The sequence below is a fragment of the Alosa sapidissima genome, chromosome 14 (genome assembly GCF_018492685.1).
Source record: "Alosa sapidissima isolate fAloSap1 chromosome 14, fAloSap1.pri, whole genome shotgun sequence".
In the NCBI taxonomy this organism is placed as follows: Eukaryota; Metazoa; Chordata; class Actinopteri; order Clupeiformes; family Clupeidae; genus Alosa; species Alosa sapidissima.
In genome coordinates this window covers 26,600,160-26,616,884 of record NC_055970.1, presented here as the reverse complement: position 1 = coordinate 26,616,884, position 16,725 = coordinate 26,600,160, and the positions used below count along the sequence as shown (strand labels likewise).

The 16,725-nt window shown below is 43.7% G+C and overlaps 1 protein-coding gene across 1 annotated transcript; it reads left to right on the top strand.

Moving 5' to 3' along the window:
* The first annotated feature begins 270 nt into the window (after positions 1–270).
* On the top strand, positions 271–9,269 carry tmem144b (transmembrane protein 144b). The gene is made up of 12 exons (XM_042062024.1): positions 271–470; positions 640–777; positions 1,952–2,074; positions 2,775–2,874; positions 3,034–3,114; positions 3,480–3,576; positions 4,610–4,683; positions 5,141–5,259; positions 5,397–5,516; positions 6,343–6,440; positions 7,950–8,003; positions 8,926–9,269. The coding sequence occupies exons 1-12, from the start codon at positions 395–397 to the stop codon at positions 9,007–9,009; spliced, it is 1,164 nt and encodes a 387-aa protein (XP_041917958.1). The 5' UTR covers positions 271–394; the 3' UTR covers positions 9,010–9,269.
* Positions 9,270–16,725: the final 7,456 nt, after the last annotated feature.

Sequence of the window (16,725 nt, the reverse complement as noted above, 5' to 3'; positions counted from 1 at the left end):
GGACGTAGGCACGATTCAATTAAACTGAAATACACATTTTGCGCATCATGTACAAAAATCAGGGACATTCAGTGTCCAGGATTTTTATTTTTATTTTCCTGGGCAGACCATGAAAATCCTGGACAATCAGGAAAATCCTGGACAGGTGACATCGTTTCTGACATCGTTTTATGGGTTAAGCGCACAGCAAGCTGAACATGATTAATCGTCTAATTGGCCGGCAGATTGTCACTCTCGTCATTAACAGAGAAATAAAAGTTATTAATTCCAGGTGAGCCAAAACCAGCAAGGCGAGTTTGTTGGCTCTGCGGCTAAGGCCGTAACGCCAATCTCAACTATTCAACCATCCAACCTATTGACCATCACTTTGACTACACAGGGCTCGCCGTTGAGGATGACATCATGGAGAATGCACGTTTTGTTCTCCCTTAACATCCTATGCACCATGGTCGCCGCAAACGGAGAATCAGGTAGGCCTAATCATTATAAGTTACATGAGACGAACTTGCGTTACGGCAGACGACTACAATTATAGTCATAGTTAGTTTCTTGATTTATTCATACTTATTTAACAGGCAGAGCCGCGTATGACACGTAATGTTAGAAACTGACCCACACATTTCTGTCACCTCCGCACAGATTTGGATGCATCTGCTTTTGATGTCGAGCTGCCATGGCCTTTGTCTGGCGAAGTTTTGGGCTATATCGGATGTTTGGTGGCGGCTGTCTTTTACGGAAGTCAGTACATCCCCTTGAAAAAGGTGGAGACGGGCGATGGTGAGATGTTGAATTTTAACACAATTATAGATAAAACCAATAAATTAATGTTTCAATGCTGATCTTACTAGTGCCTTTCCAAAAATTGGTCAAGTGACGAATGCTTTGTAGTGATTTATTTGTAAATTTAAGTGACTTAAATTTATAAACTTTATTTTACTTACTTAATTTAGGCTACTTAATCCAGATACGGCAGAGTTCCACGTGTTGAAATTAATTGGTCAGAGTTCAGTTATCTAAACTTCCTGACTATTCGCCTTATTCACCCGGCACCAAGAACGAGGCTAAAGGGTACACTTGCATTGCACCTCAGTGCAGCAGATGGTGGTCATGCACTCCGTTTGCAAACTGTCCCCAAAAAAAGCTCTCCGAAAAAGAAGGGTTCGCTGGCCTGTTCTTCAGTGAGTTTTTTATTTTTTTTTTATTTATTTATTTTTTTTTTGTGGCAGTTTGCAAACGGAGTGCATTACCTCCACCATCTGCTGGACTTAGGTGGACTTAGGTGTACAGGGCAAGTGTACCCTGTAGCCTCGCTCTGGCTGCCAGGTGAATAAGGCGCATTAAATCCAACACAACTCAAGTGTGGTTTATGGTGTTGACATAACTGGATGAAGTGATCTATTGTAACACTGATCACTTTTGAGTGAAGACCTTAGGCCAAAACTTGTTGGGCCATATGCAACCTATAAGCCAAGGTAATGGCAGCTGCAGTGTTAAGCATGTCAGTCATGGTTTATTTATTCCTGATTACAGTTGGCCAACTCTAGTAATATGGACTGTTTTTGTTGCACATGTAGGGTATTGCACATTGGCATTCAAACATGTAATTGCCTGTTGACTCTAAACAGAGTTCTTGGTTACACTGTCACTTTTGGCAGGGATGTTGTGTATGTGCACGTTTAACCTGTTGAATTGACCTCGTCAGCCCTTATCTCGCCCGGACTCAAACCTTGGCCCTGCTAGCAAACGAGCCATCTTATTCTAGCATGTTTGTGAAGGCACTGGAAGGGAGGGTTACCTAATGTACATGCTGTACAGAGCTATGTACCAGCTGGCCACACACCTGACACTTAACAGTTTATTTTTTAATTCTGTGCGTCTAACATGTTCTTAACATGACCTGTTCTTCTAGTAGGTGGACCGATTGAACATTAACAGTGTATTGTTTCTGCAGGCATGTTCTTCCAGTGGGTGAACTGTCTGGCAATCTGGCTGGTGGGTTTCCTGGGGAACCAAATCCTCCACTCACCGGCTGTGCATCCATTGGCCATGTTGGGTGGAGCCATCTGGGCTACAGGTGAGGCCCCATGTAAACCCACCTACTGTTCCAAAGGGCGAAACGGCAAAGCTGAGGTTTTTGGGCATTTCTGCGTGACAGGACAGGCCCATGTCTATTACACAGAAGCCAGGGTTTCCTGACCATTGAAACCAGAGGTTTACATCCCTTAACCCTTCAAGTTGCCCGGTGTCAGCAACCTTGATAAGTCTTGATAGTTCATTGTGTGTGTTCTAACCTTTGACCTTAATGGTCTTGTGTGCCCTCTTACTTAATGTGCAACGCCTGAGAATCGGTCGTTCCAGGTTCAATTCCTGCCATTGTTGGTCTGTGTTACTTTGTCTGCTTTAACTGTTGACTTTATTTGTGAATATGGGGACATGGTCTCTTGTCTTTGCAATACAACAGAAGGGGATTATTGCACATACTCATAGTAAAATGACTGCTGTAGAGGAGAAGGTGTTTTTCAGATTACGATCATCATGTCTTCGATTCGATATTGTGTATGTTTTCATCCAAAAATACAAGTAGTAAGATATAAACAAAGTCTGAACACGGCAGATAATCTGACAGACAGATAATCGATTATGGTCAGCCACTGCGTCAATGCAGCATTGTCCATGTCTGCATCACGATGCATCGATTATTTGATTAATTTCAACACCTCTATGACCAACCTCCTTACACCACCTCACCTCCTGTCCTGTCCGGTCCTTTTCAGGTAACATTACTGCGATTTCCATCATAAAGTCTGTTGGTCTGGGCCTGGGTGTCCTGTTGTGGGGGTCCACTGGACTGCTGATGGGGTGGGCCAGCTCAAGGTAACGCCTCCAATACAGAAAATGTCCACAAAGCCAGCTTGTGTTAAAGATAGCTGGTGTATCCAAATGTCCACACCACAAAGCCAGTGTGTGAATCTTGTTTGAATGCTGTTTGATATGCATGTGTGTGCTAATCGATCTCCCTGTGCTTGTCCTAAGGTTTGGTTGGTTTGGCATTGGCACACAGGAGGTGTCCAGGCCCGTGCTGAACTACTGTGGCGCAGCCCTCTGTCTGTTCAGGTGAGGCATTGTGGGCATCTGGGTATGTGGGGTGTCTACAGTTATTCACATTAGTAATAGGAATTGGGTAATAGTAAAGAAGTAGAATGGCGTAGATCTTGAAATGTCGTCCTGCAATCTGGCAAAGTGCGAGAGGGTAGAGTAGAATTATCGGTCCCATGTTTGATCACATGGATAGTCTGCCCAGATCATCAACAGACTATCTATTGTAAACTACAATTTGGATTTTATATACTGCACTTGAATCTTGAATCTTAACAGCTCCAGGGCTGGCCTCTGGAGGTGATTGTTCTGGCCGGGGGTGTTAAAGTGTGCTGGGGTTGTTCAGGCTGGGGGTGTTCAAGCGTGCTGGTTTTCCCCTCCAGCTTGTGCATGTTCCTCTGCGTGAAGAGTAATATAGAGCCCCAGATCAGACACAGGATGTCCCAAATACCAGAGGCGTCCCCCCTCCTCATAGACCGGGTAAGTGTGTGTGTGTGCGCATCACCCCTCATAGACGGGGTAAGAGTGTGTGTGTCTTCTCTATGGTGTATGGTCACTGGCTGTGTGTGTTAGCCATTTTGTGATGCCCCAGCTATGAATCGATTAAGACCAGAGAAATGGGACATAATGGCGGTTATTAGTAAAGATAAATCCTTACTATTTAAACATGTTTCTTTTAAAAACTGAAGTGGCATTGATTTTTAAAATGGACTGTACTTCCTGACATTGAAACTACCACTAGTCTTTGCACCACTGTGGACTTATAGCGCTTTACAGACTAATGACTCACATACACATATGCACACACCAATGGCATTAGCCAGGGCTATTGCATAAACTGAGATTGAAATCTACCCTTTCATAAATCTGGTTAACAATCCCCATCAGTGTTCCCGTTCTGATTAACATCCCACGCAGACAGACCTCGTGCCTCAGACGTTGTGATTGCCTCGGAGTGCGATCGCTCGTGATGTGAGCACCCTTTTGGGCTACCAGTGCTTAAACTCAACCCAATGATCATTCTATAGAGAGGCATACATTAGTCTGTGTGTGTGTGTGTGTGTCTCCTCTATGGTGTATGGTCGCTGGCTGTGTGTGTTAGCCTTTTTGTGATGCCCCAACTATGAATCGATTAATTCCTGCACGCACGCACACCTCCCTCCCGCACACACACACCCCCCCCCCCCCTACCTCTCTCGCACAGCTCTCACTCTCAGTTAGGGATATTCGGCTTTTGGGTGAAAGTTCAGGATAAACCTAAAATTCACAATAACCTTTACAGGTGAACTTAATGTGATCTTCTCTGAACTTTTGAATGCACATGTCCCAACAGTTTAATGTTTCAGTACTTTCTGTACTGACTCCCTAACTTTTTGTGAGTAGTATAAATATACACGCTTCAACATGTCACAACTCTACAGTACTGAACTACTGTTCAGCAATGTTTAATTGCATTGGTTTGCATATTTTAACATTGTCATTGTAAGCAGCTTGCCTGTGTTTCCCTCCACAGAGACTGAACCCTGACTACTGTGATGACTCTGGGGCATGGTTGGACTCCATCTCCCCCAAGTCCAAACGCCTCCTGTGAGTAGCACTGTATGGAGCTTTCAATGATCTAGACTTCCCCAAGTCAGTTTGTGTTCAATGGGAGACCTGGACAGACGGTCAGATAAAAAGGGTCAGACATTGACCCTACTTGAAAGTCACCAGGGGCAAAGAGCTAAAAGAGTGTGAATGGTTAAAATGTCACTTGGATTGGATTTGGTAAGAAGCTACTTAAATCACAAAGTGCACATGTGTGCTTATGAGACATGGCTTTATTTCTAATCTATTGATTTTGCATGTGTGCTTATGAGACATGGCTTTATTTCTAATCTATTGATTTTGCATGTGTGCTTGAGACATGGCTTTATTCCTAATCTATTGATTGTGCATGTGTGCTTATGAGACATGGCTTTATTCCTAATCTATTGATTGTGCATGTGTGCTTATGAGACATGGCTTTATTCCTAATCTATTGATTGTGCATGTGTGATTTCAGAGGTTGCTCGCTGGCTGTCATAGCTGGAATCTTTTACGGCTTCACATTTGTGCCTCTCCTCTACATCAAGCACCAGGCCTTGGTCAACGGCAGCATGTTCGCAGGGGCCAGCCAGAACGGTGGGTCGTCACTGCTTTAACACAGTTAGCTAACCACTGCTTTGTACAATTGGACACCAGATTTAGGTGTACAGTAAGCTAATGGCATTAGCATGAAGTGGAACTGATTTTTTTTTTGTGTGTGTTTGCATGTGCAGATCTCGACTACTGCTTTGCACAGTATAACGGGATCTTCCTGACAAGTACTTTATACTTCCTGATCTACTGTGTGGCCATGAAGAACAAACCTTGCCTATACCCCCGAGCCGTCCTCCCAGGTGCCCCTCCACACCCACACACCTCTAAACCCACCAGGTGCCCCCTCAACCTACACACACCTTTGAACCCACCAGGTACCCCCTCCACACACCCACATGCATCTAAACCCACCAGGTAACCACTCTACACACACACACATCTCTAAACCCACCAGGTACCCCCTCCACACACACTTAGACCCACCAGGTATTCCCTCCACACACACATACCTGGTGGGTTTAAAGGTGTATCTCCTCCACGCACACATACACCTTTTAAACCCACCAGGTATCCCCTCCACACACACGCACACATACACCTTTAAACCCACCAGGTATCCGCTCCATACCCACACACACCTTTAAACCCACCAGTTTTACGGCTGAGAAACTGCACAAAAGGAGCAAGCTGGTCAAATGTGATGTGCTATGGAGCATTAATTAATCCCACAGCTGTCATGAAGGCCAGTCTCTTTTGCTCCCCTTCTCCATGTACAACACAGGGCACATTAGGGTCCTACGCAGGGCCACTCCCTAGGATGCACACATTAGGGTCCTATGCAGGGCCACTCCCTAGGATGCACACATTAGGGTCCTACGCAGGGCCACTCCCTAGGATGCACACATTAGGGTCCTACGCAGGGCCACTCCCTAGGATGCACAGGGTCCTACACAGGGCCACTCCCTGCCTTCTAATGGAGGAGGGACCTTAGGATGCACACATTAGGGTTCTATGCCGGGCCACTCCCTGCCTTCTAACAAAGGAGGGTCCTTAGGATGGTACAAAATGCACCCCCCTCCCCCCCACTTTGCACAGGGCGTTTTTCTAATGTGTGTGTCTTTGCAGCGTTCCTGAGCGGGATCATGTGGGGATTAGCCACATACTCCTGGTTTATGGCCAACACCTACCTGAACACAATCATCACCTTTCCTATTGTGACTGCCGTGAGTACTCATTGCAAGGCTGTGTTCTATGGTATTATTATTATTATTATTATTATTATTATTATTATTATTATTATTATTAACCTGTATTTCTCATTTTAGTGTTATGTTCACATTAAGTGAAGTCTAGTCACTTTTATTTATATAGTGCATTTATCTATGCACAGAGTGCAACCCAAAGCGCTCACACACAAGACATTGACACAAGACAAAAGATGCCAGACAGAGTGGCGTTGTCACCAGCGTACCCTTGCGTGATACCAAGACATAAAACATTTCACAAACAATAAAATAAAATAAACCATAAACAAGAACAAAAAAAAAATTGGCCTTGCATATTGGTGACTCTCCTGGTATTTAACATATTGAGCAACATTGTGCTCTTGAACAGTCCATCGCAAGTCAGGTGCTCTTGAGCGTGTTTCAGGCAGGCCGGAGCTCCGGAAGCACGGGTCGGTTGTTCTCTGGGAAGTCAGCAGATCAGCAGTTTGGCGAATCTTCAAAAGTGACTCATCGTTAGCGTAGAAACATTCACACCTCTGGGAACATTACCGAGTCTTCCTGAACTGGAACTTGATAATTGAAATATTGGTAAAGCCAGTAGTTTAGCTGCCTGGCTTTAATATATTTTGTAAGATAAAGGTATTGGTAATCTAATATGAGGTGATCCAGTGGGAGTCCTAGAAAATGTGTAGAAAACATGGAGAAGTAAGTACGTAAGTTCCGTGTCAAAATTCCTCTGTAGAATGAGATGGTCCCAGTAGTCCAAATAGTTGCATTCAGTCAAAGGAAATGTCAACTTCTGTCTTTATCAAGTCCTCAGCCATGATTTCCATACACACGGGGAAAAAAGGTTGCTGGCTAATGTGAAATTGTGTGTAGTGTTTGGATCTTGTGAATAAACCTGTTCACTATGGATTTGTCAACACTGGGCGGGACAAGCCCATCTGTCTTGATTGTGTTGTACGTGTAAGTGCGCTTTTATTTGTCTTACCCTTGACTTGATTAATGTGCAGTCTATGAAGTACTTGTTCAGCCATTAATCAAAAAAGCTATTGGGGTTGTTCTTAATCAGTCCCAGATCACGGATTTGAAATTGTAGGCTCTGGCAAACTAGCAATTATGCCAAGAATTTATGTCTCTGGCATACAAATGTGCTTGAACCTTGTTCCACATTTTGTCAGTATGACTAATGTGATTATTGTCTACAAAGTTTGTAGTAGGCGGTTGATTATTATACATTACACTCAAGTTCAGGTAAATTCTTGTCGTATTTCTCGATTACCCTCACATGTCTGCATTCTAAAAACCTGCATTCTAAAAGACCGTGCAGTTTTGGCTCTAAATGGGGAAACGGTCAGATCAAGCAATATACTACTTCCCCTACAGATCCCAATCATTAGTGCTCTGGTGTGTGTAATAGTCACAGGTTACTGTTCTCCAATATATATCAGTTTGTTGATGTCATTGTAACTGCTGTTTGTGTAAGCACATCTCTTTGTCCTCCAGGGTTACAGCCTTGTAGCAGCAATGTGGGGAAGTGTGGTCTTTAAAGAAGTTCGGGTGAGTTGTATTGGCATTCTGAATCTGCACACACATACTGATGCACAGAATGCTCACTCACACACATCACATACCTTCCCACATGGAGAGGAGAGTTAGTCAGCTGTTCCCAGTAACCTCCATCCTGTCCAGTAAAGGCCCACCAATGAAGATGGATTGTAGTCAGTTGGGCATGATTAAGATATAGATTTGCTTAATTACTTTGCTTATTTAATTAGGCATGATTAAGATATAGATTTGCTTAATTACCTGGGTAAGTTAACTCTTGAGTAAGTGGTAAACCCTATCAGAGTTAACTCGGAGTAAGTGGTAAACAAGAGCCCTATGGTATTGATTTGTTAGGAGAATGAAGCCATACAGCTCTTCTATTAGGAGGTTTACCACCTACTCTGAGTTAACTAACCCAGGTTTGTCACTAAACCACATACAGTACTTGGAATACCCCCCAGTTCTCTCTGTGGTAGTGTTTTGGGTGATTTTTCTTCCTGTTTGTCTGTGGGTTGCGTACCCTCCTCTCTGCTCCATTTGCTCCTGGATGATTGGCTGTTTTGGGAGCCAATGGGGGCTTGATTGTTTTGGGACTGGTGTGATGCTCCTTGCAATTTTACTGAGTGTTTAGTTTGATTACGCATGCGATACGCCAGGCCAAACCAGACATGGTCCCAGAGCCTGATGCGATCTCAAGAGGGGAGGTGTTTAATTATGTTCACCATCCTCCTCCATGATTCTCTACATAATTATGCCATTGTTGTGGAAGATTGTGGTGTTCTGTACAGTGCTGAATGACTCACTGATCTGTGTTTTAAGTGCACACTCCAAATACACTTAGCTGTGCTCCCAGTGCTTATTCACGCCATTATGGTTTCTTTAATGAGGACCGTGCCCATGCAGTGTGGCCTGACTGTGAGTGTGTTGCCCACAGGGTCTGGCCAACTGCCTTGTGTTTATTTTGGCTGCTGCGGTGGTCTTGACTGGAACTGTGCTGACTGCCCTCTCCAAGATGTAATAGCTGTTCTCCAGATGACCAGCAGAGGTCACTGTAGCTCTGGTGTCTTCTCAGTCACCTCTGGACCCTCTGTGGTGAGATTACCTCTTCAGTTGCTGCTGCTGACCACTCACGTGAAGAGAGCAGACTACTGGAAGCCCTGGCTGTCCAAACAGTGTGTGTGTGCGTGGTCAATTTAAAGTGATGTTTGGGGGAAAAATAAGTTAAAGTGAAAGAGTTGGTGTTGGTGTTTACAATGAAATAAAACATTTATAATCAAATGGACCAAGTCAGTTTTGTGTTCTGTTCTCGTCTTACTGTATATGTGTGAAAAAAGTCACAAAATGTGTTTGCCGTAACATTTATGATTTCAAATCACAAAACTGGTGGGAAAGTGTTTCCGGTAGTTAAAAATATGCTAGTGTTATAATCACTTTTTTTAATTGTGTATTTGCTGCAGCACTGAGACTTCAATTTTCTTTTCATTGAGTGTGTGTGTGGTCAATTTACTTGAAATGGCTGGTTGCTGTTTTGGGTAGACTGACAGAACTGCTCAGTGGCTAAATGTGCATGAAATGGGATAAAGAATCCCTTAACAAAGCGACTACTAGCATGTCCTCACTTGCTAAGGTTGTGCTTGAAGTGTTCCTGCAGTGCCTTAACTGATTAGAGGCATGGTGTGAATGTGTCCAAATGTCTTCCTCTGAGAAAGGAGCTCCACGCACTATAAATAGGAGCCCAAAAGAGTGTCTGAATTACCATGGCATCTCTCCCTGCACTACATTCATGCAGCTTGAAGGCTACTGAAGATTCAATCCTTTGCTTTGCTTCTGATTCTCTATCAGCAGTTAAACCAAGGTCCTTTTAGGCAAGTTCCTCGACTCGGCGGCCAATATATTGTAACTCTTTTGGGGCACTTATCGGGCATGTATTCAAGCAGAAATGCGCGTGTGCAAGGCTTCACTATGCCAACCTTGCTCCAGCAGAACATGATTGGCACGATGTATTCACAACACACCATATAATTGGCACAATGTCTTCACAACACATGATTGGCTCCATGTATTCACAGGTCAACTTTTTTGTCGCGGAAGGGGCGGGATAAGTGTAAACAATTGCCATATTGGCGTTACAAACTAACCCCATGCATTTCTATGGGGGGATTTTTTTGAGTGCTGTCCTCTCATTAGAAAGTCTCTGGTTAAACCACATACAGGGGGAGGTGAAGGGTTATGATTGACAGAGCACCCAGTTGTCTGCCCCACATACATCCCTGATGGCCTTACAACATGATGCAGACTCAACTGCCGCTGCCAAAGGCTCTGTTCGCCAGCGCAAACCCAGTGGCGTCAACTCTAATTGAAAACTGGCTCCTTTGGAAAGCTGAAGGTGGCAGAAAGGAGGCAAATTAGCAGGAATGTTTTGAGCGCAGCAGAGGGGGGATCTGAGGGCTGTGAGGTTGGCGTTCTCTCCTGCGTATGTGAAATAGATCAGTTTTTCATCTCCACGGATTGTCACTGATTTGAAATGGGATAATGGTGATAAATCCCTCAAAGAGGATTAGTGGAAGAATGCCGACACTGATGTAGAAGGCCCTTGCCTCTTCGCACACACGCGCATGCACGCACACACACACCCACTGTCGATGATTGTCATTCAGGTCAGCTTTTTATTAAAGCAATGTTAAAATACACAGACTAAAATAAGTCCCTTGATACCAGCCCACGGATAAATGTAGGCATGTCATGAGTGGCATGGCTGGTTAAGAGCTGGAAATTAATTAACACATTTTTATTTATTTAATTTAAAAACCTCATCCATACAGTGCATTGTCACAGTGATCTCAGTCTATTCAGTCAACATCTGAATTTGCCTACGCACTACAAGAGAGTATGGCAGGGTACAAGAAGAATTCTTGATAACCGTGACCATTTCCTGTTTGGGACAGCTTGGTGAAAACCAACGCATAGACAACTGAAGTGAATTTAAACAAATGACGATGAATATTATGGCCAGGCCGCTTGGTCAGGTCATTTCCTATGAGCCAGCTCTGACGGGGCTGCGATGCTGAGAATATGTTGGATTCAGGATGTAAGGGAATGAAGTCAATAGTGGTCGTATATGTGGGTCAGGCATCAGCCACAGAGAGGAACGGCATCATTAGGGCCCAGTGAAGAATGAGTGGGTCAGGCGTAGTGGGTCGTCATGAATGCACAGTCCATTCAAACAGCAGGAATGAACTTTTAGGTAATACATTCAATCCTGCACCTGTTCATGAAGCTCCATAGAAACCGAGATGGCGCTGGGATCTTTTACAATCTGTAGTGGCTTTTATCCAAGTAGGCTTTTATTTGCATATTTGATCACAGAATTTGTTTCTGTGGATTTGCAGCTTCATTAACCAGAAGTAGAGATACAGACTGCTATACCACAGTGGAAAATCAGTTTTATCAAAACAACAAGACAGCCTAATTTTCACCTCATATCACATGCTGATGTCATTTGCATGATTTTTCTCTAGGTTCGGTGATTGGTTCTAGTCTTCACGGTGCTCTTTTAGTGAAAGATGCTGCTCCACATCCTCCTCTCATTTAGAGATCTGGGTACCATACACTCCTTTGTTTCACCATATTTTTTAGGTGACGCCAAACTGAGCACAAAATGACAAAAAAAGATAATAAACTGGAGTCAGACGGAAGGAAACTCCAGCACACAGACACACAGACATGACATGCTCAAGTGTGCTCAAACATGCCCAAATGTGCTCAAATGTGCTCTAATGTGCTCAAATGTGTTTGAGGTCTTCTAGAAGTTCAAATTGCTTTCATTCTTGTCAGTTCTTTTTTGGGTCACACGTTACTTTAATAGTCCGCCCTTACACTACATATCTACACATGCTTAGATTATCAACAAACTAATTAACTGTTATTATTTACTGTTATTTACAATTCATGGTTATGATGGACTATCCAAGTAAAGTGTTACACTCTTTTGAGTATGTTTTCGCTTTTGCACATCACACCGATCCAATCCTAGCACCCTGTCCCTGGTGGCACATCACACTGATCCAATCCTAGCACACTGTCCCTGGTGGCACATCACACCGATCCAATCCTAGCACCCTGTCCCTGGTGGCACATCACACTGATCCAATCCTAGCACACTGTCCCTGGTGGCACATCACACCGATCCAATCCTAGCACCCTGTCCCTGGTGGCACATCACACTGATCCAATCCTAGCACCCTGTCCCTGGTGGATGGGCTGCCTGAGTAACTGAGGTGTGGTGAGGCAGCATCACTGATATGGTCTGGCCACGGATCAGCTGGTGAACACAATACCCCGGCTGCCACTGCCTTTTGAATATAAAGTACAAAGACTCCCGCACCCTGATTGGGACGGTTCAAAAAGAGGCCTTCATTATGGCACAGGGAGCAGGGAAATGTTATGAACTCACACACCTTATTCACATATTCTGACTTTGAAGCTGGAAGAGTGTGTGTGAAGGAGATCAGTGGTGGAACATGAAAGAAAGGGCTAGAGAATGTGATTAATGGAGAGAAGGCTGGCGACAGAAGGATATTAAATAAAGGCTGAAGAGAAAGAGAGGTGACTGACTGCCAGGGGGGCTGGATTGGGAAATAACTTCATCTGCAAATATTCATTTGACCTATTCTGATTTCACCTATTCTCATCGGTCGATCATTTTGTTTGACCTATTCTCATCGGTCAACGGTCGTTTTTCGCAGCAGGGATGGATTTGTCTTCTTCTTTTGTCACTTTTCAGGAACAAACGAAGTGTGAGATTCCCCAGTCGCTCTTTGCAAGGCGGCACACAGTAGAACACTTAAAATAGCTTCTGAGGTTCACCAAGGTAACAGCAGGGCCTATGACATTCTACTAAGAGAAAGGCATCAATGACTTCACCCTTATTTAATTTTTGGATGTAAAGTGAAATCCAGTGCAATCCAACATAATCATTAGTGAATTTTATACATGGAATACTGATTTATATTGAAGTTTTGGTTTCAGTTGACAGTTGATCACAGTCTAATTTTGACTTAAACTAAATTTGTGTCTGCACATGGTCAGAGAGATATGTGAAATAGAGGCCTGGTATCTCTCTCCACCTGCATGTGTGTGTGTGTGTGTGTGTGTGTGTGTGTGTTATAACTGCATAGTGTGTAATAACTGCATAGCTACAGGGCGGACTGTGTGGGTCATGGAGCGTGCATGGAGAAATGGCTCTGGTCTTATCTGGGAGGCTGTCTGCTATGCCAACTGGAAAGGAGGTCAGAAGAGGTTTCCAGGCTCAGGCCACACTCGACATCACCTCAACATCAAACCACACTTACCATCACCACGGCAACGCAACAGTATCACGTGTCCACATCACCCAAACATTCAACACTATCACAACACTGACTCGACATCACCTCAGCCCCAAACCACACTTACCATTACAACGGCAACACAACAGAATCACATTCACATCACCCAAATACTCAACACTAGACACTATCACAACATTACCACAAAATCATTTTAACATCCTCTCAGCATCAATTTGACACCATCGGATCGCATTCTACATCACTGTGACAACATCGGATCACATTCCACTCCATCCAGTGTGGGTGAACGATGCTCTGCACAACCTTACCAGTATTTAACTATTTAATTAGCACGTTGCATGGAAGTTGCTCCCATCTGCATTTCAAAGACAAGTGAGAACCGCTGTGCTTATCTCAAGTTAGTCAGGCACACATTACCACCATATCACTATGCACTCTGAGCCTGACTGAGTGACTACATCAAAATGTTCATTTGATTGTGTGTAACACAAATAAATATGTAAATGTTGCAGTATTGCTAAAAAAGTGCACTAGGCTTTTGGATAACAGCCATCCAGAACACCATCCTCACTGGATTTGGGCGGAGGAATATTAAGACCAAATTTAAGCAAGAGTGAGCGTGTGATTCTGCGCTGACAGAACCAGGGCAAACTAATTAGTGCCCACCTGGCAAGACGAGCCGGTGTCTGCATAGGGCAGCGCTGAAACTGATCCAATTCCCCTCTGTGAGCATGGAACGTTGTGATGGAAAAGAGGATAACTTGTTCCCAGGGGCACAAGAGGTCTGCTTGAAAAGGCAGCTCATAATTTTCAGATAATGGGGCAACAAAGGTTAGAGAGGCCGGCCATCGTACAATCTCGCTTGGCTGCTCGCCTACCTAGTCGAGGCATTACCATTTGTTTCCACCTGATATGGAGTTAAAATTAGAATGACCCATGACCCTTCACTAAGCTTTCAGCACGTTGAATGGTATCACAGAGATTCTTTTTCTGAAATAAAAAAGCATAGATATTTGGATTTGTGGTCTCTTACCTTCCTTATCTTCCATAAACAGGCTGTCTGGGAACAGAGGCAGAAATCCTCCAAACCTGCTCATCTCCAGCACTTTCATCTTCCTTTCTATCTCCCAGGCTCGGCCAACCCCGAGCGCATTCAAACTTCATCATTGTTTGTCATTGGTTATTTTTTATGTCATGTAATGATTTTATTTTGACATTTACAGTAAGTCATCTCATCTTTCCTGTCATGAATATTATCCAGCTGTGATGAGTCTATTTCCCTTTGGTGCTAATCATCAGGCTTTTAATGTGTCTTAAATGGACATGGGACAGAGGAAATAGACATGGGACAGGGAAAGGAGACAATGACAGGCAGGCGCTTTGTTATGATTATGTCTGGGTTTCACCACTTTGTTATGATTACATCTGGGTTTCACCGCTTTGTAATGATTACGAATGGGTTTCACCGCTTTCCCAGGTTCTGATCTCGTGCTCCCTTACGAGTTCCCTTAAAGTTGGGCAAACATTCTAGGTGTACTTCTTTTCTTTCAACATTTTACTGGGAAAAAAGTTCAAAATGTTTGATTTAGACGGTGGCTTTAGTCCAGCATCCATGTTTGGTTGTCAAGATCAACAAACTCTCCAGATTGTGGGTGTGTGTTTGCAAACGTTCGCAATGAACTCAAAGCGTGACATCATTTCCCTTTGCTTCCTATGAACGCACCTCAGATCTGGCTAATGATCATCATCATTGTGTTCACGTCTGAGGGCTCTCTGAGTTTATCTACGTGGCTGACATGACTAGTGCGGACATAAGAGATGCATGAGCAACACTGTTTCTAATTCTGTGGCTGTATTTTATCCTGAATGCTCCCACAGACCTCTCTGAGGGGCAGCTTCAGTGGCATTTTTGGGGTAAAGCTCTGCATTAACCCCTGAATGAGGGGGCAGCAGAAGGTGTTTTTCCGAGGTCTGTCATGTTTTTTGGCTTCCTTGTTCTACCTTGTGTGAATGGCTGACAGGTGGGTGATGGCCTGCAGTGAAACGCAGATGATGTCCCTCAGTGCTCATCGTTTTGCCTCTGCTTCTGAACTGCCCGCAGCTTACAACACATGCATGCATTCATGCATATATCCATTCATATGGAAATGAGGCCAGGGCCACTTCAGGCAGCAGGGCCAGATCAGTGTGTAGCACTGAGTTTTTTTGTATGCTGCCTGCTTCTCACCAATTTCCACCAGTCAAATGAAATGCATGGTGCCAACTGGTCTCAAGCACAGTTTTCTTGACCGCTTGTACAAGCATACCCATTAAGTCAATCTGAAATCAATCCGGAAGTGAGACGTTTTGATGAAAGAATAATAACTACCTGGGATGGCTCAGGGTTTTTGGTACTGATGTGGAAGATTTCTATTCAGATCCTGTGCTTCTCTGAGGTATGTCTTTGAAAGAGTGCAAGACAAAGAGACTCACAGCTCAGGGCAGAATGTATAATGGAATGGAATATATTTCCAGTATGGCTTCATCATAGAGATTTTAGAATTCTGAACAGTCTACATTCACACAAATGATGAAACAGCTAGACAATTTTTTGTAACTGTAAAAATGATCTGTACAAGTAATTGTCAATATGACAAATAGCCTATGCCCTACACTTACAAATCTATTCTACGGGTACGGATCGGTTTTACAGCTACATATAATCCTACAGTTACAAATATTTTACCATTACAAATAAATTCAATTACAAATCAATATTCTACACACAAAAAGCTGTCCTACAGTTACAAATCTTTTCTGTGGGTGACTTTTGCACCACCTTAGAGATGAGAAGCGTCTCATAGGCCCTATGTATTGTGTGTGTGTGTGTGTATCAGGATTTGTAACAGTAAAACTGATTTGTGATTTATCGGAACTCCCCCTATTACCGTCGGTCCCGTGTTTCCGCTGTCTTGCGTGTATGTGTCATTTAGGCTAATATCCATTTCTATACAAACCAAGACAGCGGATTCCTAACGAAGCGCAAGGACCCACACCATAGGTGTATCTAAATTAGCTATGTACCAAAAATTACATTTTACCGTGACTCGAAGAGCTGTAAACAGTGTTGTAAGGCTGCGTGTACACATCCACTTGGAGCTCCAGTGGAATTTTAATTTCATGACAAGAATTCTCGGTTTAACCGTTCATGGGCCATTGAAACGGCGTAAATAGGCGACCCATCAGGCTATTACTATAACTCCGAGCGTGGTAAACAAAATGGGATATTTCAGGCAGTAGGCTAAATGCTCCCGTGCAATGCACCAAACCAGATTTTGTTCAAATCTACACACCTATGGCTACTTAAAAATGTAAGGTTCATTTAGCAAATGTTATTTTGAAGT

Coding starts and splice junctions, on each gene's coding strand:
- tmem144b (XM_042062024.1), top strand. CDS start 395: ATGACATCATGGAGAATGCACGTTTTGTTCTCCCTTAACATCCTATGC. Junction 778..1,951: donor AAAGGTGGAGACGGGCGATG/GTGAGATGTTGA, acceptor TTGTTTCTGCAG/GCATGTTCTTCCAGTGGGTG. Junction 3,577..4,609: donor CCCCCCTCCTCATAGACCGG/GTAAGTGTGTGT, acceptor TTCCCTCCACAG/AGACTGAACCCTGACTACTG.